The sequence below is a fragment of the Neofelis nebulosa genome, chromosome 15 (genome assembly GCF_028018385.1).
Source record: "Neofelis nebulosa isolate mNeoNeb1 chromosome 15, mNeoNeb1.pri, whole genome shotgun sequence".
NCBI classification, from domain to species: domain Eukaryota; kingdom Metazoa; phylum Chordata; class Mammalia; order Carnivora; family Felidae; genus Neofelis; species Neofelis nebulosa.
The window spans coordinates 48,441,513-48,468,090 of record NC_080796.1 but is presented as its reverse complement, the minus strand read 5'-3'; the positions used below and the strand labels follow the sequence as shown (position 1 = coordinate 48,468,090).

The 26,578-nt window shown below is 54.1% G+C and overlaps 2 protein-coding genes across 6 annotated transcripts; both read right to left on the bottom strand.

The window, feature by feature from the left end:
• Window positions 1-1,682: 1,682 nt before the first annotated feature.
• OPTC (opticin) lies at window positions 1,683-9,690 on the bottom strand. Of its 4 annotated transcripts, none has more exons than XM_058700734.1 (7): window positions 9,554-9,690; window positions 7,895-8,126; window positions 7,027-7,165; window positions 5,349-5,516; window positions 4,267-4,469; window positions 3,004-3,099; window positions 1,886-2,555 (listed from the first exon to the last, which is right to left on the bottom strand). In XM_058700734.1, the coding sequence occupies exons 2-7, from the start codon at window positions 8,117-8,119 to the stop codon at window positions 2,385-2,387; spliced, it is 1,002 nt and encodes a 333-aa protein (XP_058556717.1). In that variant the 5' UTR covers window positions 8,120-8,126; window positions 9,554-9,690; the 3' UTR covers window positions 1,886-2,384. The 4 variants fall into 4 exon arrangements, with proteins under 4 accessions (XP_058556719.1, XP_058556717.1, XP_058556716.1 ...); XM_058700733.1 differs by lacking the exon at window positions 9,554-9,690 and having other exon boundaries at window positions 1,886-2,000; window positions 2,358-2,555; XM_058700736.1 differs by lacking the exon at window positions 3,004-3,099 and having other exon boundaries at window positions 1,683-2,000.
• Window positions 9,691-12,715: 3,025 nt separating this feature from the next.
• On the bottom strand, window positions 12,716-26,343 carry PRELP (proline and arginine rich end leucine rich repeat protein). 2 transcript variants are annotated; one of them, XM_058700402.1, is made up of 3 exons: window positions 26,185-26,343; window positions 17,815-18,794; window positions 12,716-15,285 (listed from the first exon to the last, which is right to left on the bottom strand). In XM_058700402.1, exons 2-3 carry the CDS (start codon window positions 18,776-18,778, stop codon window positions 15,110-15,112), a joined length of 1,140 nt encoding a protein of 379 aa, XP_058556385.1. In that variant the 5' UTR covers window positions 18,779-18,794; window positions 26,185-26,343; the 3' UTR covers window positions 12,716-15,109. The 2 variants fall into 2 exon arrangements, with proteins under 2 accessions (XP_058556385.1, XP_058556384.1); XM_058700401.1 differs by having other exon boundaries at window positions 26,175-26,342.
• Between the last annotated feature and the right edge of the window lie 235 nt (window positions 26,344-26,578).

The following is a 26,578-nucleotide window of genomic DNA, read 5'->3' as shown; positions in this document are numbered from 1 at the left end:
TGCTCTATCTCTCTCTCTCTGTCAAAAATACAATACAAAATATACGTTAAAAAAAAGCAAACAACTTCCCACTCCATTTGCAGCCCGTGAGATGTATCGAGTCTTGGTTCAGGCCTCAGCTAGCCACGTGAGCTCGAGTAAGCACTTTACCTTCTCGAGTTCTTGATTTCTTCATCTGAAGAATGTGACTAATAACCCCTGACTTGTCTGTGTACGGGACTGTCCTGAGGACCCAAAGAACTTGGAGAACTTTGAGCGGGTTCCCTTCCACGTAGGCCACAGATACATACCTGCCCAGCCGGACTCGGGGACCGTCCCCCCACCGCCACCTCGAGTGATTGCCGTGGCAACTGAGTGCCCGGCTAACTCCCGCTCCTTGGTCTAGTTTCAGCTTAGATGTTGTTTCTTAAATGTCTTCGGGCCTCAGACTGGGTCTCCCTCCTGTAAGCTCTCATAGCATTCTGCAGAATCCTCTTATCACGTGTGTCAGGAGTTGCATAGTGTGGTTGTGTGACCGTTTAGCATGTATCTTCGGTGCCAGACTCTAAGCTCCAGGAGGAAAAGGAGTACGTCTGTTGCACATCATCAGATCACCAGCATGTAACACAGTGCCTGGCACCGGGCAGGTAGGTGCCCGATAAAATCCTTGCTGGATGAAGGAGTCAATTGCCTGCCTCGACCCCCTTTTATCCTTCAGTCAACACCTGCTGCCAAGCGCCCATCTATTACGTCCCTCTTGCCCAACATCTCCTTATAAGGAGAAGGGCGACATCTCTCCTGTCTTCATGATTCAAGGAACAAGCCAGCTAGATCATAGTTGGCCTTCTTCCCATCTCCCATCACAGCAGACCTCGCCCAGAACCCAAGGCTGCAGGTAAGTAATTGCTAGTTATTTATTTATTTATCCTTGCGCAAGGCTGCCCTCTGGTGGTTAAACACGGAAGCGAGCACGGGAAGGATTGAACCGCCCCGGCTGAGCCGGGCTCAGAGGGTCCCCAGTGTGCCAGGAACAGGTAAGCGTTACAAGGAGGGCATCCAGGTGAAGATTCTTGTCAGTCTCCGTCCTTATTTTTTTTATTAAACATTTTTTAATGTTTTATTTATTTTTGAGACAGAGAGAGACAGAGCATGAGGAGGGGAGGGGCAGAGAGAGAGGGAGACACAGAATCCAAAGAGGCTCCAGGTTCTGAGCCGTCAGCACAGAGCCCGACGCGGGGCTCGAACTCACGAACCGTGAGATCATGACCTGAGCCGACGTCGGACACTCCACCGACTGAGCCACCCAGGCGCCCCTAGTCTCCATCCTTATGAATGTCCCCCTCCAAATCTAACAGGAAGCCCTTGGCCTAGGAAGAGCAAGAAAATAAAGAAAGCCTCATAGAAACCCCACCCTACCCTGGTGAGCGACACAGCTATTCTGTCCTCAGTGGTGAGCTGCCAAATGTTTAACAACCATCTCTCTCTCTCTCTCTCTCTCTCTCAGAGAATCCCGATGAGTAGCGTTGACTGATTTCCATGGTAGAACTTCTCTCACCATGGCCGATTTCAAACTACCGATGTGATGTCACTTGGAAGTGTTGTCGGGAAAAACAAGCACTAAGGGGCCCGTCACTGGATACTACATCACGGATGCGAGTAAGTTCAAGAACTTATTGTTTACTAGTAAAATAATTGGGAAGTCATGAGTTTGAGTATTTATTACATGTGCTTTCAACATCATATATCTAAATGCGAGCTTATAATGTAATCCTGAATAAAAGCTCTGTTCGGCCACTGGCTTACAAAAGTCTGGGAAGTGTAATAATTGGTTCTGTAAGCCTCGTAGTAAGAGCTGGCTCCCGCATGCCATTGCTTCTCCCACTTCCCCCTTCTTTTTCTCCTCCTCCTCCTCTTCCTCGTACATGACTTCCCGGCATTCTGTGTGGGTAGGACGGATGGCGAATATGGGAGTGAGCTTTGCTCCAGACGCTGCTATTTTCTGAGTCAGGAGCCATAAGGTGCTAAGGAAAGAGAATGAGAAAATGCAAATTTGGCTACTGTGGGACGCTTTCGCGTGTGTGTCTGTGTGCGTGTCTGTGTCCGTGTGCCCGCGTATGTGTCCGTGTGTCTGTGTGTATGTCTATGTTTCCGCGTGCGCGTCTATATGTCTGTGTGTGTGTGTGTGTGTGTGTGTCTGTGTATCTGTTGTATGTGTGTCTGTGTATCTATGTGTGCATGCATGTGTGTGTGTGTGCATGTGTGTGTGCGTGCGCGTGTGCAGCCCGTGGGGGCAGGGGGCGAGGGTGAGTTTTGCAACTGGACCAGGGGGCCGATTCCGGCCTGGATGACAGACCACCGCGTGGAGGCGAGGCCCGCACCCTTCCCGCCGCACGGGGAGCGGCGAGCTAGCAGCAGCGGCCGGTGGGGAGGCGAGGTAGGCAGAAGTAAGCGCTGGGGAAGAAGCCCAGGTTGATGGGATTGCCGTCTAGGCGGATGTCCTCCAGCTGCCTCCGGCTGTGTTTGTGCTCCTCAGTGTCACAGAAGGCATCTTTCTGCATGGTCTCTATCATGTTATTCTGGAAAGAACACATTGACAGCTGCCAAGCCTCCCCCTGGAGAGTCTGCCCCCAGGCAGCACCGAAGGCACAGATCAATCCGCTCTCCCCACCAGCTCCCCTCTTGGGAGTGGAGAAACCGAGGCACATGAGGCCGAGGCCACGCAGCAAGGGGTGAGGAGAGAAGGCCTGTGGAGGATGGATGTGGAGAGCAGGGAGGGAGGAGGAGGAGGAGGAGGAGGAGACAGAGGAAGGAACCAGCCGCTGGCGAGGAGGGGTGAAGGATGCTGAGGGACAGGAAGCATCTTCGGAAGGAAAGGAAGGCAGTCGCTCCGAGGCTGTGGGCGATGGCCTGGGCAAGACCTCTGCTCCAAGCCTCCAGTAAGCTCCCTGGGAAGGAGACCCCACCGCATTCTCAGCATGCCCCTGGGCTCTCTGCAATGCTCTTGGTCTTGGGGAGGCTGCTTACCTGCAGGTGCAGTGAGCGCAGGCTGGGGGGCAGGGGCCCGGGGATGGAGTCCAGCAAGTTGTCAGCCAGGTAGAGGAACTGCAGCTTCTCTAGCCCCTGGGGAGGAGGCAGAGGGCATGGGAGGCTGGCAGGGGTCGTGGGACCTGGCAGTGACAGGTGCCCAGCGGGGCCCCAGTGTTCACTGAGGGCCTCCTGAGCCTCAGCCACGTGTCAGGCTCGGGCCTGGGTGCTGCACGGGATGCCCAGTCTCTCGGGGCCTCACAGGCACTAACTCTCACCAGGGGCAGCAGGAGAACTGCTGTCATTGAGGTCTGGCAGCTGGGGGAGCCTGCCGGAGCTGGTAATGGGGAGCAGCGAGGGGTAGGCGGGGGAGAGGGGGTGCGGACGGGGTGGGAGGGAGGACAAGGGGCCATCCCAGTTCAGCCTCAACTTTTCCCAAATGAGAAGTCTCCAAATCTGGTCCTGGAGTGGCTGTGAAGAGAATGTTCTGGAAACGTCTGGAGCGGCAGAGTGAGAGCCGCAAGCACACGTGAGGCAGGCTGAGCGGGTGCGTGTGGCAGAGCTGGGCGTGAGCCCCTCCTCGCGGCCTCCCTGGCACCTCTCCTGGAGCTCTCAGAGCCCCGTCGAGGGGGCAGTCGCAGGGGCCACGTTTATGCCTCGGGTTTAGCCTTTCCCAGCACGAGTGGCCAGCCAGAGATCCATCAGATGGTCTCTCGCAAGCACTTGGTCAGAGAAAATCAGTTAGTAGTGGGCTTTTTTCCAAAGCCCACTTTTTTCCAAATTTTAGGTGGGGTTAGGGTTGGAGCCAGCACGATCTCAAGCCACAGCACAGCCTAGGTTTTAGGGGCGCAGGTGCTGCGGGTGCCGAGAGGTGAATGGGACAGACGTGCCGAGAGGCCATGTGCCAGAAGAGGCGGAGGGAGAGCTGCTGACTCTCATTTCTGGTGCCACCCCCCCTACCCCATTTCCAGTAACAAGCCCATGAGGCTTGCATTTCCTTTTCCTGGAAGTTCTTGGGATGGCGTGTTGTAAGACACCCTCTTCTGGAGTCAGAATCAGTTTCTTGAAACCAAAAAAAAAAAAAGTTTAATAAATGGGAACAGATGAAGAAAATGGGGTTCGATTTTCATACCCAGGATAGTGTTGGAGCAGGGACATCCCATGAGGGCAAGGGTCTGTGTGTGTGTGTGTGTGTGTGTGTGTGTGTGTGGTTGTGGGCATGCGTGGCAAGTGGTAAATGGAGGACTTTAGGCCCTGGCTCACCCTGAAGGCTTCGGGCTGTATTCCGGAGCTCTGGAGCCGGTTCAGGCGGACGTCCAGGACCTCGATGCCAGCGGGCAGCATGGGCAGAGCCACCAGCTGGTTCTCTGGGAGGATCAGGTCCCGCAGGGCAGGCAGCAGGCGGAGGGCATCATCATCAATGGAGGAGATGGAATTGCTGGAAAGGTCGATCTTCTTCAGTTTTGCTATGGGGTATGGGGGAGGATACAGAAAGTCACGAGACGCGCTATCCTTCCTGGCCCTTGCTGGACCTACCTGTATCCTGCCCCATCCTTTTAAAGATAGGCAATGCCAGCCAGTTCTCCACCCGTGTGAGGTCCAAGCCAGAAGAAATGACGTGATAAACCAGGGCCTCCTGGGAAAGCCCTCAGATTCGGCCATACTTTCTCATGGAGTTCTGTCCTGTGTGGTGGCTGCCCATGGATATGGGTTTGGTAGAAACCTTTGTAGGGCAAGACCCAATAGGCCCACCAATCCTTAGACCCATCCCACCCCCACTCTTCACCATTAGTTGACGCAAAAGGACGCCATGGCCCAGAAGGCTATGGGATTTAGTGGTAGCATCTGGATTTGAGCCCAGGTTTCCTATCTGAGGCAGGGTATAAGGCATAGGAATAACATGCTTTAGGAATGTTAGGAATAGGAATAAGAATAAGTATAAGGCATAAGGAAAACACGACAAACAAAAAATGGATAAATGGCGTCAGTGCTGTGAAGAATCGACGTAGCCTGGTCTTGTCCAGAGGCCAGGAGGGCACAGAGCTGTAGTGGCTGGGAATCCTGAAAATGGAGGCCTGATCCTATCTTCCCCTTCCCCGCTTTCCAGAGCTTTGGGGAGAACAAAGGTGGGCGGGTCACTTCTGTTATCCAACATCTTCAAGGAAAGGAATCAGAGAGACTTGGGGCTATTTCCATTTGGTAGCTGGGGAGACTGAAAACTAACAGGGAAAGGCTAACACAGGTGGGACGCTGTGTGACAGCTCCTGTGGCTGGTGCCCAGGCGGAGGGCCCGTGGGGTTCCCTCCGCCAGTCCTGCCCTCCTCCTGTGCCAGAGCATTACATACTCAGCCCTTTGAAGTCTCCAGCTCGGATCCGGCTGATGCGGTTGAAGCGGGCGTACAGGTAAGTGGTTGTCTTGGGGAGAGGCGGGATGCTCTCCAGGTCAGCATCGTCGCAGTACACGGAGGAACCAAGGCACACGCATACCAGACAGGTAGGCAGGCCTGGCTCAGCTGCAAGGCAGAACACAGGGAGACCCTTCTCAGACTGCCTTCAGCCTCCGGGACCAGTGGCCCTTGCCCCAGGGAGTGTCTGAGCCACGGCTAGAACTCAATGTCGCAATGCGCTGAGGCAGTGCCGTGGGCTGCCCCCGGCCCGCCCCTCAGCCCCCAACCTAAGAGGAGCAGATCCTCACCCCGTTGTCACCCAGTCTCGGCCCACTGGTCCTCTTATCAGGCCCCAATCCGATGCAGGTTTTCCCGGGCCTGTGTGGGTGTTTCTAGGACATCCATTGGTCTTTTTTCCATAGGGGCTCCTCTCTGGTCCCCAAAGGCACAATGAAGATAAACTAAAGGCAGAACTAGGCGAAATGGCTAATGGTTGCTGGTCCCGCCATCTGCCTTGTGGGCGAGGAGTTAGACACGTTCTGTCTGGCTCCGAGAAGCAGAATGAAGCCACGACGGAGTGGACAGTGCTTGCCTAGGATTCATTTCCCGTTCTTATGATGTCAGCATCCCAGGAAATAGCTCTCTCCTGTTCTCATGCCATGACCGGTGGTCATTAGACATAAGTCAGGCCTTCAAGCCCAAACTGGCTTTGAAAAGTTGGGACGGCTTTGCTGGCTCATACAACCGACTGGTGCAGGTAGTTTCCGTTACTCGCCACTACAAGAGATTACGGGAGACCACCGCTCATCCAACTCAAGGGCGAAATCTGTTAGCAGGGACACAGCCCCAAGATTAAGAGGCAGCTTCTCTTTGCAGGCAGTGACCACTATGGGTGGAGCAGAGAGGACCTCAGGGCCCTTCTTAGCCCAAGGCCTTGAATGGCAGATCAAGCTGAGGGCTTTTACGGTCTTTTTAAGCCCGGGATGCTACAGCTCCGAGAGGTCATGGGTTCCTACTGATGCCCGGATACGCTAGATCCATCCAAGGCAAATATCTCAGGAGAACAGGGACCAGGGACAAGCAAGTCAGGAATTAACTGCATCCCTCCCCTGCTTCGGTTTGATCCCCAAAGAGTGCCAACCCCTTATTGTCAGATGTGCCGGTGTCCCAGTCTCCAGGAGGGCATCAGGGAGGGGAAGAGAGCTGCTAAGGGGGAATTTAGAGCCGAAAAGCAGTATGACTGCTTCATCTGCCCCCATGCCAAGTGACAGCCACAAAGGTATTTATTCTCCTCTACAGGCTTTCAATTGTCTCTAATCTAATTACCACTCAACCCGCTCCCCTAGTGATGCTGTTAATTAAGGTAGGGTGGCTTTGCTACGAAGAGTGCAGTTCTTGCTTTTCTTTTTTCTTTTTCTTTTTTTTTTTTGGCCTCCTATCCAGCAAAAAGCAGTAGGGACAGCTTACAGTAAAGGTTACAGTAAAGGTTAGCTTTTAACTCTCCCTTACAGTAAAGGTTAGCTCCCGACCCTTCCCTCCCTACCCCAACCACACTTTACTGTCGTAGCCCCAGGGCTGGGTCATGGCTACATGGCCTGTGACCTATGCGTACTGAGACCTGTGACCGTGAACTCACCGTGGCTGCTTGGGGAGCCTGGGAGGCCCAGCATAGTAGGCTTGGCCATGGTGGGCTTTGACGAGAGTGTCCTTGGATTCACCGTGCTCTGAGTGGAACCGATCCTGGTTGGAGGATCCAGGCTGGATCCTGCTTTGACCTGGAGACATAGCACGTAGCACACAGTAGGCCAGTTATTGACTTTGGACTCTACGGACCTCAGTGCCCGATTTCAAACTTACAAAGAGTCACTGTGGAGAAAAGGGGGAGGGAGGAAGGGAACTTCTTGAAGAGCATCTGGTCCAGTATCTTCCTTACATGGAGGAGGAAATGGGCCCAGAGAGGAGAGCACCAGGGATCAAGGAGGCAGCTGGTGGCCAAGCTGTCCAGAGCTGGAATCCGTGTCTCTGGATCGCCCAGGCCGCCATGCTTCCTCTTGCTCAGCACTGACTGAGCTCACGCAGCCAACGGGTGCGGGCTTCAGATCAGCCCCTGCAGAGGCCAGGAAGTGCTGAGAAAGAACTTCAGACTAGAAGACAGAGCAGATGGGGTTTGGAGCTTCTTTTTCTAGCGAGAATATGAAGGCATCGCTGACTCCCACCCAGTGAGACATGGCTTATGGTCTTATGTGACGGCAGGCTACGGATGTATGACTTCTATGGGGGATCCCGTCAGGTTTACTAGAAGCCGACGAAGAAATTGAACTTTTGCTGTCCTCTTTCTTAGCATTATCTACGTGATAAGTTCCTATGGAGGGACAAGAATTTCCACCTCCTGGAGAAAGACGTGGAGGCTTGAGATGCCTGCACTGCGGGCAGCTGGAGAGGGGCCGGGCCCCTGACACCCAGATCTTACAGGGAACACAGTTGGTCTGCTGTGTGCTCCTTACCTCAGGGAGCTGGTCCTCATAGTCCATGAGCCCTTCATAGTCGCTCAGGTCAATGACCTCATCGTAGTTGTCCAGGTCAGGGACGTAGTTCCCCAGATTCAGGACCGCGTAAGAATCTCCTTCCTCGTTCGTCGGGTCTCTCCTCTTCCTCCCCTTTGGGGGAGAAGCTGTCCCTGCTTCTAGCAGCACCAGGGCCAGCAGGCTCAGGAAAGCCAGGAGCTTCATGGGGACCCTGGGAGGCAGTGGCAGCAGAAATGAGGAGGAGGTTAAATCACGTCGGAGGCCAGTCCTGGGGGGACGGGCAGGAGGAGGGGCAGCCGCCGAAGAGGCAGGGTTCTCTCGGGAACGACTCACTTCCCACCCCCACACCTGCCGACTCCATGTCGTTATACACTCAGTGCCTCTATTGCGTGTGCAAGCCCCCTAACGGCTGGGGCTCTGTCTAGGGGGCTTCTCCTGCCAGCCCCTCCCACCGCCACCCAACTTCAGTGCCAGTGGGCTCTCACACACGCTGAGTTTCGCTCACACAGGCACGTGTAGACACCTGGCAAAGGCTCGTTTACTCATCTCATGCAAGGCTCCCTGTCTGCACACCTCCCTACTAATTAGGCATACACTCGTGCGTTTATACAAATGTCCTAACGACCACACGCGCAGAGTACCATCATTAGTCACCAAGCTAGGTTTAGAGAAATCTCATCATCAAGGAGCCTTGCGGCTTTTTAAAAGATTATGCATCCATCACACATTTGCTCAACAAACATTTATGGGGTGTCTGTTATGTTCCGGGCACTGGACTCCTCTCTGGAGGTGCAGAGATAACTAAGGCACACCTAGCACGCTCAGAGTTCATGCTTTTAAAAACTGACATACAATGTAAAAAGAACGTTAGTTATAAAATATACTTCCTAAATGCAGCTTTTTTTTTTTTTTTTTTTTTAATGCAGCTTTAAAAAAGAAAAACGTTTACTTGTTTGGAGAGAAAGAGAGAGAACTTAAGTGGTGGCGGAGCAGAGAGAAAGGGGGCCAGGGGACCCGAAGCAGGCTCCCCGCTGACAGCAGTGAGCTCGACCTCAAGAACTGTGAGATCACGACCTGAGCCGAAGTCGAAGTCGGAAGCTCAACCGACTGAGCCTCCCCGGGGGCACCCCTAAATACAGCTTTTTAGAAACAAATGATCACGGGAACAGAAAGTGTTCCTTGCATGTAGCTGGGGGGGCATGTACACATCTAGAGAGTTCCCTAGATGTCTGCGTGTGTGCACCAGTGATTACGTGCGTGCGTGATGAGCACGTAAGCAGAAGCGTCTGCGCGAGTTCCTGCACAGAGGCACAGACGGGTCAGGGAATGTGTGTGGTGCGGGTGTGAGGGAGCGGGCGTGTTTCTGATAGTGCAGCTGCAGAAGTATCTAGCACGTTCGTCTCCTTTGTTCATTTCAGCTGGGCCCAGGGTAAGCCCTCTGCAGTGGCAAGAATGATTTTTTCATCAGAGCTTTTGCCCCCCCCCCCACCGAACCCCAACGCCCAGCAGCCCCTTCCAACTTCCCCTGCCCAGAGGCTGAAACTCCCTCCATCCCCCTGCCCCCCCCCCCAGTCCCTCCCAGCCTGCACCACAGCCCCTCATTTGCATACCAATCTCACCTCACACCTTGAACCTTACCCCACACAATGCTGTTTCCGAAGGAACAGAGCCTCGCAGCCAGCCTCCCGAGAAGTAGGGACTCTGCTGGAAAGGTCGTCTGCAGTGGGCCAGGGTAGACAGCGGGGCGCTGGCTGAGGCCAGTGTGTGGCCAATCAGACTTCTCTTCTTGCTGGTCTCCAGCTGTTCCCCCTTCTCTTTGCTCAGCGGGTCCCCCATCCTATTCCTTTGCTCGGTGGCTGGGAATTTCTCTCTCTCCCTCTACCTCCTCCACTGCCACCCCCACATGTACCGCCCCCCCCCCCCCACCTCCCACTCTCTTCTCTCCTCTTTCTCTGTCTGCTGCTTTTCTCCTTTCCAGGCCGCTCTGAGGGGGCTGGCAGTTCCGACTCCCTAAGGGAACAGACAGCAGGTGGGGGGAGCATTCAGAAGGATGGGGCTTGACTTTCTTGCTTTTTTCCAGATGGAACCCGAAGATTCAAAGAGGCTGAGTTAAGGCACTCTGACCACACCACCACCCACCACCTGGAGCCCCAACATGGGGCCATAACTGCCCAAAAGTCACCAGAGGGAGGCAGTTCAAAGAGAAGGTGAACGGGGTTGGGGCAGGATTTGAAGACCCGGCTTCAAGTTCTCCAGTGATGATGATGATGATGATGACGGCAAGGAGGACACAAGGAATTCTCTCAGTCCACTGAGGGTGGACCCTAGAAAGGAATTCCTGATCATGAACACCAGGAGGCATTGTGTGGGGTCCTCAGGGGGCCGAGAAGAATCCTCTCCCCCCACCCCCCACCCCCCACCAAAGATGTATGTATCAGGAGAGATGCTCTTTTCCTTGGTGCCTCAGGCTAAGGGGTTCCCCCGTATTCTGCCAGCCTGCGTGCTTGCCTGGGGGTGGGGGGTTCTTCCTTGCTGCCCCTTGCTCCCTACTCCCTCCCACCGACCACATACTGACTCCTGGCTGTGAAGCTCCCCGACGATCATCTAGTCCAAACCACTTACCCAACAGATAAGAAACCGAGGTCCAGCTAGGTGCAGTGACTTACACAAGGTCACACCGAGCCAGGACCAGGGCTTAGATTTCTGACTCTCAGGCCAGAGAGTTGTCGTTTGTTCATATGACCCTGCCTCTTTTCACCTCATCCCCCATCCCCCACCCCAGTTCTGAGATCATGTGCCTCGATGCCCTCAGAACAGATGGCCTTGGCAGGACGCATCTCTGCCCTGGCATACCAGGTGAAGGGGCAGATCGAAGAGCCTGGCCCAAGGGCCAGTGCTTGGCCTGCAATGTTCCCGGGCACCAGCTGGTGTGGAGGAGGCATCCCCCAGCCCGAGGACCCGGTCACCGAAGATACGCATGTTCCTGTGGCCCTGGTAGCCCACCATCTGGAGACAGTCAGCAACGGGGGCTCTGCCGGTGGAGGGAGAGATAGCCCTGGAGCCAGCAGGGTGCCCAGGAAGCAGATGGCACATTTGGCATGCTGTCCTCCCCCACTTTCTCTCCACAGCTTTGCAGGCGGAGACTAACCCTCCCCCACCCCGGACCCCAGTCAGGCTGGGCTCTGCCCCGCCCCCCCCATCCCACGCCATTAATTCCCTGCAAGCAAGGCAAATGCGAATGTTCATTCATTCCCCTTGCCGCCTGCTCCCACTCTCCCTCCCCACTTTCTCCATGACGACTCTGGCCCGCGACTGTTCCTCCCACACGCTCTGCCAACTCGGAGGAGGAGGAGGCGGCGGCGAGGCCCGCAGCCTGAGCCAGTCTCCTAGGGTGCATGCGCAGGCTCCCCCACATCCCGGCAAAGAGCGCCCTTCGGACTCAGGAGTCCCATCCTAGACCCCGTCCCAGCTTCTACTCCCGCTTTTACAAGCTCTCCCTCCATACGCTCTAGTTTCCGTGCATGTGTGTGATCTGTGGGAGCCCGCTCACCATCATGCGGTTGTGGCACACGGGGAGGGCAGTGCAGAGGCCCTTCTAATCCCCATGTCTCATTAGGAGAAGCACAAGGCATGTTGATGGAAAGGAGGTGGCAGGCAGTGGGGACAGGAGTCTGGCCAGTTGACCCCGTTGCTGCCCCTTGCATGGGCGGGGGTGGAAATGTCAGGAACCCTCCTGCTTTTTTGGACAATGGGTATATACTCCCTGCTGAGGCAGGCCACTCTGTGACCCTAAACACATTCCTCTTCCTTTCTCGGGCGTGCACACACACACACACACACACCCACACACACTCTGCAGGTTTTATATACTCCATGCCTTCCTACCTTTTGGCTTTTCTCTCCTGGTTATGTGATTCCCCCCCCCCCCCCCCCGTCCTTTCCCCCACCACGCAAAATCTGATTCATCCCTTAAGATCCAGCTCAAAAGATAGGAGTCCTTCTGGCGTCCCTCCACAGGGGTAGAGGCCCTCCCCACCATGCTCTTTGTACTCTGCCTTGCTACGAACACTTAGGACATGGAATTACTCCAAGGGTTTTCCCCTTTACCAAGCTAAGAATTCCTCAAGGGCATGGACAAGGATGTGGCCTCCCCTTAATTCTGAGCTGGGAACCTTGCACATAGTCGATGTCCACTGAACTAAGGCAGGTATTAGAGGGTGTGGCAGTATCTGGCAGTTTTCGGCCTAAAGAAAATGGTGTAGGCCGGGGGGGTCCCGAACCCACTTCTGAAATCAACCTTCTGTCTGAAGGCAGATTTCCGGGCACCCGGTTCTTGCCCTTCTGCGAGGCCTGCAGAATCTCTCTTCTCGGCCCTTGACATAGCTTTGCCACTCTTTCGTGTTTGTTAACTACATCTCCGCAACTAAACCGTACGTTTTCCTTGGTCAGGAACGGTGACTGTTTTGTGTCTTTCGGTATCTGGCTCAGTAATGAGCCTGTGGGAGACCCCCAACAATTTGATATCTGTGGGTTGAAAGAATCCAAGCCTTTGGGCTTCAAATGTAACTCTCAGATTGCCGATCTGACTTTAGGAATAGTTTTTTATGACCGTTGTGAGTTTGGGAGAAATTTGCCGAGGAAAGGCGTTGGAATGGTTTTCTTAGAGTTTCTTAGGAATCGGATCCTTTCTCCACCCATCATCTCCTTAGAGCAGGTAAGAGGTGGGCGGTGGGAGGAGAAGGGTGGCAAGATAGCTCCAAGGCGCTCTTGACTTGTTCACACTGTCAAGTTCAAGCAGGATATTTTTCATATCACTTTATTTCCTCTGCTGTGAAGCGTGTTGGAATGTGGAAGTTGTTTCACAAAGTTAACATGGTTTTGAAGAAAGAACAGATCTATGTAGAGTAACCTACACACCTACTTACACACCTGGACGCGTAGATGTCAATGGCACTGAAAGAATGAACTTGTGCGTGGAGGAGGGGCTTCCTCAAATCCTAGGGAAATCCCCTCTGGCTTACAGCTGCAGGGAGCAACGGAGGAAGCAGACAATCTAGACGGGCCGATGGGATGATGCTGATTGTGTTGCTGCTGGAGCGAAACAGTTTAGGTTTGCAGGACCAGAAATGACCCCTGCCCTCAGGGGAACCACAGGAGCTGTGCTCCCCCTGAGGGCCCCATGTGAGGGGCTGAGGTTTGCAAGGTGTGGGTAAGGTGCAGAAGGGGGGCTTATCCAGGCTTAGCACCAGCTTGCTTATAGCCACAGTGATATACTGACTTTAAGCAGGAGCCTTGGAGAAACCAGCTGCAGCTACGAAGAATGAGGCAGTTACATGGCAGCACAGCAGGGGTGGGGGGCACGGCGGGGGGAGGCTATGATGAAACGGGCCCCGTTTTCCGTAAATGAGCAAGAGAGAAAGACGAGCTCAAGTACAATGGGAATTTCTTGAAGTTAAGGACCCGGCTTGATCCAATTTCTGAAGCATCTCTGGAACTTTTCTCCACCTAACGAGGGTGGGCACGGTGTCTTCCTTATTTCTAGAACATTCACCTCCACCAACATACACACTAGGGAGCTGTAGAGGGGCCGCGTCCCCTGGAGGGCGGAAGGGACAGGGGATGGGAGCAGGTCCTGTGGGGCCCAGGCTCTGCTCGGAGGCCTGTCAAGCTCCTCACTTGGCCCAGGCAGGGAGGGTGGGGAACTGTGAGGGGAGAGACAGTCCAGGTAGGGAATAAATTACTGCAAGGGAAAGGGATAATATTAGATAATTAGAGCATGGTTTAAAGAGTGGAGCTGCAGACTAGAGCATGAATGCTGGAGAGGCCCCGGCGCACAGATGTGGGGACCGAGGGCAGAAGGGGCCGGCGAGGTCAGACAGCAAACAGGAACGAGCCATATCCTCACCTGCGTTCCTGAAGGTTCCCACTTGTGCTCACCCACGATAGGAATCAGCCCCTGGCCTCAAGGCCTCTGTACCTTCGCGCCCTTTGCATCCCAGAGGAGAGGGAGACTGTGTACTTCCCCCCTGGCTCTTCAAGTTGGAACCTGAGGCCGGCTCCTTGACTTCGTGAATATACCCCAGAGGGAGGCGAGGGGGAAGACGGGAGCCAGCTGTGACCTGTAGCAGCCACCAGGTGTCACTGATGCGTCTGCCTTAGAGGGGGAAGCCAATCTGAACTGGTGGAGGAGGCTTCTGGGAGATTTCCAGGTGCTCCGCCTCTTCCAGAACACTTTCTCGTGAACTGCTTCCGGGCTTTGGAGAGGCTTGGGCCGTCCACACTGATCGAGAACAGATGGCGGGGCAGGGCTAGTGGCTCTGCACCCTTCCCTGTGGACACCGTGTTGCCCGAGGCCTAGCCTCTCGTCTAGACGGGCAAGGGGCTGTGGGACCATCTGCACCCACAAGGGCCCAACCCCGGGGCTCTTGACTCCCTCCCCTCGCCCGCTGGCCGATACCTAGTTCTTAAAGCTACTTTCCTGGGCTGTTCCTCCCTGTCCTTCCTCTGGAAAGAGCGAGGCCCAGCCAGAAGGGTGTGTGCTGAGGAGAGCCCCAGCTATCCCTGTGAAGAGACTGCCAGATGCGAATCCTTGCAGGAACCCCGACCCTCTGCCCTCCTTCGGCCATTCCCTTGCATTTCCTTGCTGGAGAACACAGGCGGTAAAGAGCCAGCACGATGTGTGTGGTGCCAGTGGGCAGGGAGGTGGGGTGGCAGTGTTAGAAGGCGGGATCCTTGGCTAAGGGGCCTTCTGGGGCCGGAGCTGTCCATCATGGCGGCGTCTCCAGCAGGACTTGCCGAACCTCACCTCTGGGCTCCTCCCGACCGTCTTCGGCTTGCTTTGGTCAGGACCAAGTTCCGACGTCAGTCCGTGGCCCGGACTTACCCAGCAGTGACAGGGAGGAGGAGGAGGAGGAGGACAGAAGAGGATGTGAAGTCTTTAGCTCCTGGGGCTAGAGGTTTGGGTGTGCTGTGGGTGTCTGTGAGCGGGGTGAACCCCATCTAGCCCTTAGACGTCTTGCTCTAGAAGCCGCGGGCGCGGCGGCGTGTGTGGCTAGGCCCTGCCTCAGGAAGGTGGGACGAGAAAGGCAAAGCTGGGAGCAAGAAACAAAGACAGAGAAAACGAATGGTGGGCACCGGCACGTGGGCCACTAGCATTCAAGTGCGCTCAGAGGAGACCCAGGGGCAGCGTGAGGCCTAAATGACCACGGATTGCAGCAGGCGGAAGCACATCATGAGGTCCAGTGGGATGGGCGGCTTCAGGTGGTTCCCGTCCAGCCTCAGGTAGCGCAGGTGGGGCACGTTCTCCAGATCCGAGGAGAAGTCATGGAAGGCGACTAGATTGTTGGGGCAAATCTGGGTCCCATTGATCTCTGTGGAGGAAGAAGGGAGAAGTCAGCCAGCGAGGTGGGGGGGGGGGGGTCGGGACACACGGGGCTGGAGGCAAACACGAGGAAGGAAGAGGGGAAGGACGGCTGAGGATAAGAACCCGGGCTGGCCGCTGTCAGCGTGGGGAGTCTGCTTCAGATCTGTCCATCTCTCCCCGCCCCTCCCTCTCCACCCCCTCCCCCCACTCTCAAAAATAAAAAGAATAAAATAAAAGAAATAAAAAAGAAATTGAGTTCTCTTCTCTGGGATTGGCCGACCTTGGGGAGCCGTGACCTTGGGTGCATGGGTTTGCTCTATTCATTTGCAGAACGAACTAAGTCAGAATCGATCAACCACTGTTAGCGGAAATTCACTCTGCAGCGTCCTGGAGGAAGTAAGCTGCGAGCTGGACCGTCACACGTGGGTGGGACCACCGCAGGTGGAGACCTGGGGGATGGTGTTCTGAGACAGTGACCTATTCTGATTGAGTTGCAGAGGCCGCAAAGCTCACGGCGACATCTGACATCCGGGAGTAGTAAATAGCACGATGAGATGCACCAGGGCGATAAGCTGGGCAGGTAAGCAGTGGCCACGCTGTGGTCGGCTTTCCAATGGAAAACGAGATTCCACCTCTGCTCAGATGACATCGGATAGGTCACCTTCCAAATGAATTTCTTATTCTCCCTAAACCTTGCCTCTTTCATCATCTTCTGTGGGGTCAGCATCATTGTTGCTGATGTTGGTTTCCTTCTTCCTCTCAATTCCTCATCAGAGTAGCAGAAAGAGCCCCGACAGAGGTGGGTTTTCTTCCTATGACCGCTGTGACTTTGGCCTGTCACCTCACCACCCTGACATTTCGTTCAAATCCGCGAAATGGGGACAGTGGCACCTGCCCCTCACCTCCGATGAGAGAATGTCGGCGAAGGCATTTTGCAAACTGGAAAGGACGGGGCAGGTGGCAGCATTAAGATCATTGCTGAGAACGCGGTTATCACCCTGACCCAGGGCTCACTCCGCCCCTTCTGTCTGTCAGCGACACGGGAGACAGGCTGGGGGTAAGGGGTACCTGTGGAGGGGGTGTGATTTTTCGGACTTCAGCCTCAAAAGGCTGGTTACCTGCTAGCAGCCTGCTCTTCCGTAACCCGATCGAAACCTGTGAGCCCTTTATTGAAGTATGCTTTCTGCCTGTTTTCCCGACCCATCTAGCTTTCTGGGGGTAATGCATGCCATCAGCTTACTTAACCTGCAGGATAAAATTAGAGTTTCCCCTTTTCCTGAATTTGTTTTTTTGCAAGCTTTGAAAAAGCCCTCCCCTAGCGGTACCTGGGTGGCTCAGACGGGTGAGCGGCAGACTTCGGCTCAGGCCGTGACCTCATGGTTCATGAGCCTGCCTGGGATTCTCTCTCTCCCCCTCGCTCTGCCTCTCCCTCACTTGTGTTCACTCTCTTTCTCTCTCAAAATAAATAAACTTAAAAAAGAAAGCCCTCCCCCACTTTCGGTAATTATTCCAGATGAGTCAACGAGACTGGTCTCCCATTCATTTGTTTCAAGATTGTCGAAATTCAACAATCTCCCTCTCATTCTTTGGCTCGGAAACTAAGGATTGCTGTTATGATTTCGGGGCTACGTCCCTTTTCCCTCGGTCCCCTTCATCCTATAGCGGCTGCGTTCCTGGTATGGATGTAGCCTGGTTTTATTCAAGGACCAGATGGGATTCTCCCTTGTTCTTAAAGCTTTCTGTTGGTGGCTCTACTCAGACCTGACATTTTTGATCGAAGCAAAACTGGGACTTCCAGCCTCTTCTTCTGGGCTGTGATTTTTATCCAAAGCCCAGGATCCTAGAAGTGCAGCTGAGGCAAATTCTGCCTGAAATGTACTACCTTATATGACTAAATAGTCTAGCCTTCCAGATAGATTCAGAAAGAGCCTTCACACTGACATGTTTCTCTGGCTGCCACTTTTTTTTTTTTGCCAGCTGCCTATCCTGAGTATGCAGCTGCCAGTCTGTGTACATCTTCAAGAGATTCTTCTAAACCTCGTTTCAGTCTTGCTATCACAGCTTCTGCGGCAGACAGGCCCAGGACATTTCAGGGCAGGCATTTAAATGTCACCGTTCCGCTTTCATGAGAATGTCCATGACTCTATTCCGTGTCAACCCTACCACCTGTAGATCCGGAGGGCAGAGGAGCTGGGGCTAACGAGAAGGGACAGAGGAAGACACGCTGTTACCCTCCGAGCGTGGAACTCTAGGCACGTGATGTTAACCTACCAAATCCTCATATCGACTTTGTGACGGAAGAATGGGAATTCCCATTCTCACTTTACAGATGAGAAAACGTCTGTAGAGCTGACCTCTCTCTTCAAGGTCATACAGATAGTAAGTGACACGGTCAAGATTTGAAGTCCAGTGCCAAGTCGGGTGCTTTTTGGCTCCACCTCCTCCCCCCAGTGCTCCCAAGAAAGGGTTGAGGAAATAAGAACCTCCCCTTCCCTGGCTGTGGCCGTGGCCGCGGCCCTGCCCCACCCCCACTCACTCTCTATGCTGTTGTTGTTGAGGTACAGGTGCTCCAGGTTGTTGCTGATGGCGGGCACGCTGCTGATCTTGTTGTGGGACAGGTGGAGCACGAGCAGATTGGAGATGTTGAAGGAGTTCTTGGGCAGCCCTCTGTCTGACAGCCTGTTGTAGTTAAGGCGAATGAAGGCGAGGTTGGGGAAGCCCTTGAAGTATCCATTAGGGATGGTCTCGATCCTGTTGCTGTCCAGGTAGAGCTGGTGGATGGCCGCGGGGACCTTGGGTGGCATCTTTCTCAGGATGTTGTGGGCCAGGTTGAGTTGCATGAGGTTCTTGAGGCCCTGGAAGGTGTCGGGCTTGAAGACGCCATCACTCAGCTTGTTGTGTTGGAGATCCAGGAGCAGCAGGCTCTCTAGCTTGCTGAAGACGCCGGGTGGGATTCTGGAGATCTGGTTCTGGCTCAGCCTCAGCTGCTCCAGGTTCCGGGGCAGGGCTGACGGCACCTCTTCGAGCTGGTTCTTCTCCATGTAGAGGAAAACCAGACTGGGTAGTTTCTCCAGTACCTTCTGGTCTATCTTGCGAATTCGGTTGTTATCCAGGTTGATCCACCTCAGGCCCGTGGCGTTCTGGAAGGACTCCACTGGGAGCTCAGTTATGAAGTTGTTCTGGAGATAGAGGTAATGGATGCGGGGTGGGATGACGGGGACCTTTCGAAGGTTGCGGCTGTCACAGTAGAGGGCAGAAGGGAAGTCAGAGGGGCAGTAGCATTCCCGGGGGCAGTCAGGGAAGATAGATGGAGGGCCTGGTGGGAGGGGAGGGGGCAGGTCTGTAGGCTCTGATGGCTCATGGGGCTGAACAAAGCCGGGTGTGGGCCTGGGTCTGGGCCTGGGCCTGGGCCTAGGTCTTGGGCGTCTTGTCAGCTGGCCTTGGGCCACTGAGGCCAAGATGAGGAGCAGTGGGAGGATCCAGCAGAGGGATGACCTCATGATCCAGGTGATGTACCTGCAGGGAGGAGACACACGAGATCATTAGCCATCTGGGCCTCCATAGTCAGGGGCCCTGTGTTGGTGGCTAGAGTTGGCCAGGATGGGTCCCAGGAGGGCTGTGGGAGGGACCTGTAGAAGCACTCTTCATTTGCCCGTATCCAGCAGATGGGAAAATAACAAGGGCTTGAGGGTCCAGGCCCCCGGCCCAGAGGCCGAGCTGCTCAGTGTGTTAAGCCTGCTCTGGCAAGGGTGAGCCATCCTTACAGAAAGCACGTTGGCTGTGAATCGGGAGCTCTGGGGCTTGCTGGAGAAGACCCTAACCCTAACCTACCCCTAACCCCTAACCTTAACCCTAACCCTAACCTCTCTAGCACTCGGTCTCCCTATCAGCAGCAGGAGAAAATCATCCTTGTTCCTGTAAGAGGGATGTTAGGAAACAGAGTCCTAAGTGTTCCATCTGGAAGGGTCCTTAGAGATCCCGTAATCCAGTGGTGTTCAAACTGTGCCTCTATTTCTGTGGAGCACCCCCAAGGGAGGGAGACCGAGTGGGCGGATCTGAGGCACCCCACCTCACCCCCGTGCCAACCCGAGCAGTCCCTTTGTTTTCAAATCTGTTATGTATAGAGGACTGGCCAAAGCGCGTATTTGAAAGAAGAGTGGCGTTGCTAAAAATGGTTTGAAATCCACCAATCAAGCCCAGACTCCACTGTTTACAAAAATTAAGCACTGGAGGGAAGAAGCGGCTTGCCAAGCAAGGGCAGGAAGCTGTTTAACAGCAAGCCCAGGACAAAGACCCAGGTCTCCTGCCTTCCAGAGCAGGGCTCGTGGAGGTCCTGGAAAGGAAGGAAAGTGCTGTAGACACGCTTGTCTCTTGTGTCTGCCCCTGCTCACTCCTTACCCCTGTGCTCAGCGCTGGTCTTTGCCAGCAGGAGGCATACCAAGAATTTCTCCCCAGATGTGGAGGCTCCTATGAAAATAAACAGGGAAGGGATCAAAAGCTGTGGGGAAATCACTTTCATTTCTTCGGACATGATACTGCTGCCCCCATATCCACTGGAGTTGGTGGTTTTGAGACAGGGTATGAAGAAGAACTTCCCGCTAGCCTCTGTGACATAGCGGAGTAGGTCACTGAAGGATATTTGGGGGTTGTGCTCCCAGTGGCTCTGATGACCCTTCAGAGGGAGTCACGTGGTTTGAGTTGAATTAAGCTGGAGAAAAAGCAATGGACCTGGGCTGCAGACAGAAAGTGGCAGCTCCCACGGGCTTCCTCCCCTCCCCTGGCTGGGAAGCGGGCAGGGAGGGGTTTCCTGTTCCCTCCCCTCCACAGGGCCATCAGCCGTAGGACACTCCCCTCTGGTCTGCAGCCAGGGTCCCGGTTCCCACACTGCTTCCCCAGGCCCTCCTTGCTGATTCCTCACAACGTGGTGGTCTGTCCCTCCCCTCTGGGGGTCTGGGGCACGGGGGACAGGCTTGCTGGGGTCCTCTGAGCTAGAGCGGGCCGCAGAGTGTCCCCAGCTGCATCTGGACCCTGGGATCCCTGCATCTGTTCCAGGCCTCTTGCTGTCTTTCCTCTGAGCCCACATCAGCTTGGACTCCTCCCTTGCATGCTTCTTGCTGGCTTTGCTCAAAGGAAGATGATAGAAGCCTGGCACCAGCTGCTTCGTCCTGGGCCAGGTGCTCAGGAGGCACCGAGTGTGACAAGAAATAGGAGAGAGGGAGAGAGGGCAGAGCTCAACCCTGAGGGGTGGAGGCTGTCTCCCTTCACCTTTCACACACACACACAGGACACCTAGTCTGCTCTCTCTCTCATGCACACACGCACACGCACACACACACACGCTCCCCTCTCTGCACCATACACCTATGTGTGTGGTTCACATGCCATGTGCGTGCGCGCGTGTCCTTACATAGTACACTGAGAATGGGAGGGGGGTAAAGGGAGGGGGAAGGAAGGAGGACAGGAAGGGAATGAGGGAGGGAGGGAAGACAGATGAGCAGGAAGGAGGCAAGAGATTGCCCTGCAGCCTCTGTTGCCCTCCACCTCCGTCCAGAGGGGTCTCTCCCCAGGCGGGCTCCTCCAAGGGGGTCCACGGGGGCCATTTCCCCGGGCCTCCTACCACAAAGAACCCCACAGTTAGATTCTTGACGTTAGCTCCAGCTGAGGATCCGGCAGTCCCCAAAGGACTGGAAAGAGAAGACATTCATTGTAAACTGAACTTGAGTCTTGCTGCCGGGGTCCGTACCCCTTATTGACTGATGATTTATGAATTAACAGTTTACTAGCCCTGTGCTTTTCTTGAAAATAGCACAGTCATATGTATTTCAAGGGGGTGGTTCAAGGGTCCGTATGCTAAAAACAAACATTTTTTAAAGCCCCCAATTTTGTGACCCTTTTTGTTTTGAAACGTCTTTATTTTCCAATTACCTGGAAGCTGGAAATGAGCAAAAGGCTTCCCAGCACTGGCGGCGTGGGGCTCCCTATTTCCCCTCCTTGCCCTTGTCACCCAAAGCGTCTACCAGGTACTGGGCCCCGAGTCATGCAAATAAAGCTGGTCCAGAGCTTCCAGCAAAGATCGCTCTTCTCAGAGCCATTAGGAGGTTTTAGAGGAAAAGTTCTCTGTGCCTGTTCCGTGGAGAAACACTGGATCTGTTCAGCAACCCTTCTCTTAGCCCCACGGCTCAACCACTCTGTGTGTGTGTGTGTGTATGTGTGCGTGTGCGTGCGTGTGTGTGTGTGTGTGTGCGCGCGCGCGCACGCGCCCATGCTTCTTTCTTGAGAAAACAGAGCTCATTTCTAAGGCTTTTCTCTTTAGGCAACGCCTCTTCCTGCTGGAGCCTAACTGTCCAGAGGGGAGGTCCCGACGGCTCAGCCATTGCCCCGGCAATACACAGCGATGTCCTACGTCCCCCAAAGCAGAATCTGTGTGACAAGGTGGAGGTCCCCGGACTCCAAGAGAGTCATAACCCGCCCCCCCCAACCCCCAACAAAGCCCGAAGTCACACTTTCTTATGTTCCTGCCTTCCAGAGCCTTCTGTCCAATCAAAAACTCCCTTAGGGTGGGTCACAAGTGTGCGTGATTTTTAAATTTCGTATGCTTTTGCAAGCACACCGCCCCAGTGTTCTGGGCGTCTCACAGCGGTCTGCTGGGCTGTGTTCACTGCTTAGTCAATGGGCGCCTGTTAACCAGCTGTAAGCACTAACCTCCCGCTGTTCTGGCCACGGGCTCTCAGAGACCTGCTGCTTCACGGGGGCAAAGCCCAGCCCAACATTCACCGTCTCCAGTTAAGAACATTTCCTACGAGAGTTCTCATCTGGAATTTCAGTTCCAAGTATTGGAGATCTGGGCTTGACTCCTGGCTCGGACCCTCCTCCCCAGGCTCCTCATGTGTGTGGGGATGAAATGAAATCACACACACGCAGGCATGTCGTAGAACACTAAAGTCTCTACAAGTGGCAGGGGTTTCACGTATTCATCTGTTTGCTTATAAAAGAGCAGGTTCTCTAGGGAAACTCTGATTTTTAAAGTGAGATAGCCCGCATCCCTACCTAGCTCCTGAATTCATTCATTTAAGGCTTGAAACCCAGGACTAATGTTGAGACGCAGGGCAGGGCTGGGTTGAGGTTCGCGTGGGTTTGCCAAGTCAGTAAGAGCAAGTTTAAGGGTAGTTGGCTTTGCGTGGAGAGTGTGGGACTGGGGTCAGCCTGGAAGTCAGGTTGGCCTGACAGAAGAAGGTTTACTCCACGCTACGGTCGACCCTTGAGCAACACCGGTTTGGATTGCGTGGGTCTGCTGATGCACAGATGTTTTTCAATATATATATGTACAGCCCTGTAAATGTATTTTCTCTTCCTTCTGATGTTTTAAAATAGCATGGTCTTTTCTCTAGCTTACTTCATCGTTGGAATGCAGCATATAATACATACAGCATACAAAGCATGTGTTTATCCACTGTTGGTTGATGTTATCGGTGAAGTTCCTGGTCAACAGTAGGCTATCAGTAGTTAAGTTTTGGGGGAATCAAAAGCTATATGCCGATTTTCAACTGTGCAGCGGCGGGGGAGAGACTGGCACCCCTAACCTTGAGTTTTTCTAAGGGTCAACTGTACTCATTGGTAGTTTTTTTTTCTTGTCAGATTTCCTGCCTAGCTGGTCACCTCTAAGCCTCCATGGCTTAACCCAGCCAGCATCCCTGCCGTGGAGAATGGGGGTGCTCCCTGACCCAGGGCTGTGCCCATTGGGATGACCCTCTTTCTTCGCTTCCTTCTTTCCATTCTAAACTCAGACATTTGAAAGCTATCCTGCTCCCCTTTTCTCTTTCCGAAGCCCAGAAGGACGAAGTCAAGAGAATCAGGTGATCATTTGTGAACAGACGAGTGAGAGAGCCTCAGGTTGCCTGTACCCCTTTTAAGGCCTCCAAGTAGGGCTGTATGGACTTGTGTGGTCGTCAGGTAAGGAAAGGGCTGTGGAGGCATGATGAATTCAACACACTATTGATGCAGCTGGGGGTGAATCAGAATACAGGGGAGCCTGGCTGGGGCGCTGGGGAGGGAGATTTGTGAATTCTCAGCCCATCTTCTGCTACTTAGTTACGCGGCCCTGTCCTCAGCCTCAGTTTCCCTATCTATAAAATGGGGATAACAAGTCTTCCCTAACCCTCTATTCCTCACTCAGCTATTGTCAGAAACAAGTGTGATAAGCGACTTTAAAATGAACCACAGATCAACAAATACTAAAAATAAATATAACACTATTATGGAGAGACCATCTGTCTCCCCAGCGTCTACCACAAGGCAAAGTGTAAACAGAATGAAGTTGTTTTGGTCTGAGGCCACTAGTCCAGAAGAGCAAGTTTTCCATTCCAAGGGACTAAGGACAAAATGGGACGGGATGACGGTCCTCCTCTGACAGCCTGTCGCCTCCCCGTATCCTTCGTTCTGCCTCCCTCTCCCGGTATCTCCACCCCCTGAAGAAAGCCTAGAAGAATCTGTCTGATGCCTTCAGCACTTCTATCTAGATCTGGGTCTCAACCCTGCAACTCTTCGGTTGCTCAGCTGGTTACTGTGGGCAAACCTCCCACCTCTACTAAGCTTCAGTGTCCTCATCTGTAACGTGGGCACATTAACTCCTTCTTAGCAGATTGCTTTGAGGGTTAAATAAGTAAATGTGTTTAAAGTGAGTGCTCAGTGAATGTTAAGCTGTTGTTGACATTTTTTCAAAGCAATGGGGTCTCTTTAACTTGGCCAGAGGGCAACCCTGCCCTCTACCCAAAGGTAGGGATTCTCCCAGGTGGGTACTGGCTGGTGGCTTTCCCCCAGCTCTTATACACCCAGCAACCTCCTCCCTTGGGGCCTGTGAGACCACACTTGGGCCTTAGAATCAACTATTTGGAGACCGTAGAAGCTCCCCAGCCGCCCGGGGGAAGGTTCACTTTGTCTTTCCAATTCACTAACCCCACCTGAAGTCTTTCTAGAGCAGGTGAAGGGATGCTGGCCAGGTAAGGCACAGGCTCACTTCTTCAGCAGGCCCTGGAGCCCCCTGTGATCCATGACTTCCCCTCCCAACCTCTTGCACCTGGCTTTTTTTGGCCTCTTCCAGCCTGGATGTGCTTCCTTCACATGCCCCATAAGTGGGGCTGCCCACCGGGGAGGTGAAGGAGGAGTGCAGAGCTTGGTGTTCAGCCCATCCTCTGAGCACATCGGAACAGACAGCTGTTGGGCAGGAGGAGAGGGGATCTAGAAGGGATGGGGAAGGGCCCAGTGCAGTGCTCAAGCAGATTAGTAAGTGAGAGGACACATAAGCTCTTTGGAGCTATTTTGGGGGGGAACGCTCTTTCTGGAAAGTTCCCTATGATATGGTTGCCGGTGCTTGCAAGGAAGAGGCCCACAGAAGATCTTCCCTGTCCCTTCAGGTGCATGTTCCCACTCCCCGGAAGAGGGTGGCCCATTCAGGACACCCTGGAGTCCTCCACCGGTGGTCCTTATCCAGGAAACCACACAGCCCTTCTGCCCAGCTAACACTGCCCAGGCATGGGTCTCTCTCAGGCCCCTCATTCAGGTGCTCAAACCCTAGCTGACCATCAGGATCCCCTCGAGTATTAAACAACAGTAGATTCCTGGGTTCCATCCCATAGGTCTATATTTTTAGTAGGCTCCCCCTCCCCCACAGGTAATTTTGAAGACCGACCACATTTGGCAACCCTGATCTGCCCACCGCTACCTGTCCTGGGACAGCACTCTCTCTGCTTTTGTAGAGGCATAAGGTGGGGGGGGGGGGGGAGGTTGTGGAGGAGGGGGTCCAGCCTACTAGGAAATGAGACCCATTGAATTATCCACTTCAGCCTCCCCCTCCCTGACTGATGGAGGAATTACCGTCTTTTTGCCCTCTGCCACAAGGACCCCTCGCCAACCTGGGATGATTTTGAAATTGCTTTAAAGAGAAATCTTCTTTGGCTGCCCACAGTGGGGGAAAAAAATCAATGAACTGTCCCCAGAGCTGGGAAGTAGGACCTCCAAGGCTTAGAAGCTGGGTTGCTTTCTTCCCTTTCTTTCCAAAAGCCAAGTGGTTTGGACCAGAGAGGGAAATTCAGAGCTACTGGGAAGACACTGTGCAAGTTGGAAAGGCACTTTTTTTTCTCCCTCCTACCCAATTAATTTCTAAAGAACGAAGAAACCCTTCCAGCGCCTGCCCTGGTTCATCTCCTCCCTGCTCGGCCTCACTCAGGACACATGATTTTCTTTTGGCTCTGCTATCTCAGTGGGAGACCCACTTTCTCTTTGCTCGTACAGCTGGGGAGGCATGTGAGAGGGTGAGAGACAAGACGGAGAGACCGAGAGAGACAGAGACTGAGTGTGTGTGTGTGTGTGTGTGTGTGTGTGCGCGCTGGCAGCCAGTCACTATGTGGTTTAGCTCTGCACGTCGGATGCAGTCAGAGAGGGGACAGACAGGACACCTTCATATTGTGTGTGTATTTACGTGAGTGTGCAGGGAAAGTGCGGTCTCCCTGGGACGTGTGTGCGCCTGTGATGGCCTGTGACAGCATGCGAAAGGTGCAAAGAAATGGGTTCTAGAGTCGGGTTTCCATAGAAACACCTGAGGTGTAGGAACACTGTGTGCAGCCTAACTCCCTGTGCGACGGCAAACATCGGCGCCCAGAAGGTGTGACTTTTGCATCAGGCAAATACGTAGGCACGGAATGAGGGAGAGAAGGTAGTGGAGGAGGGCGCAGAAGAAATGGGGAAGGCTAACTGGAGCTCATTTGAAAGGCAAAAAGGTGGGAGGAAGGAAGGAGGCAAGGAGGACGTAGAGACCAGATCAGTAACATCAGCTGGACAGAGCAGGAAGAAACCTGCTGGAGGAAGGGGTCTTTCCCCCCCGCATCTCCCCACTGGGCTTACCTGCACACACCTGCCTCTCCTCTGAGCTGTGGGTTTATTCCCCAGGCAAGGCTCCCCCTCTTCCTCCCCCACCCTTCGGTGGAGCTGTGGCAGCTGAGAGCCAGCTAGAAGTTCTGATCTCCCGGTGGTGCCTGCCCGCTTGTGTTTGCCTGACTTTGCTTCTACCGGATCCTAGTGGGGTGGGGAGGTTAGGTTAGGGGGAGGGATGGGCAGATTGCAGGGAGGGAGGAGAAGGAGGAGGGAGGGGAGGGAGGGAGGAGGAAGGAGGGAGGGAGGGAGGGAGCTTGGGAAAGGAGGAATGACAACAATAAAGTCTTTATTTGGCAGCCAAAACTCCCAAAGACTTCATCCACACACCATGCCCACTAACGGACTCGTTTTTAATAACATTTCCTTCTGTTGCT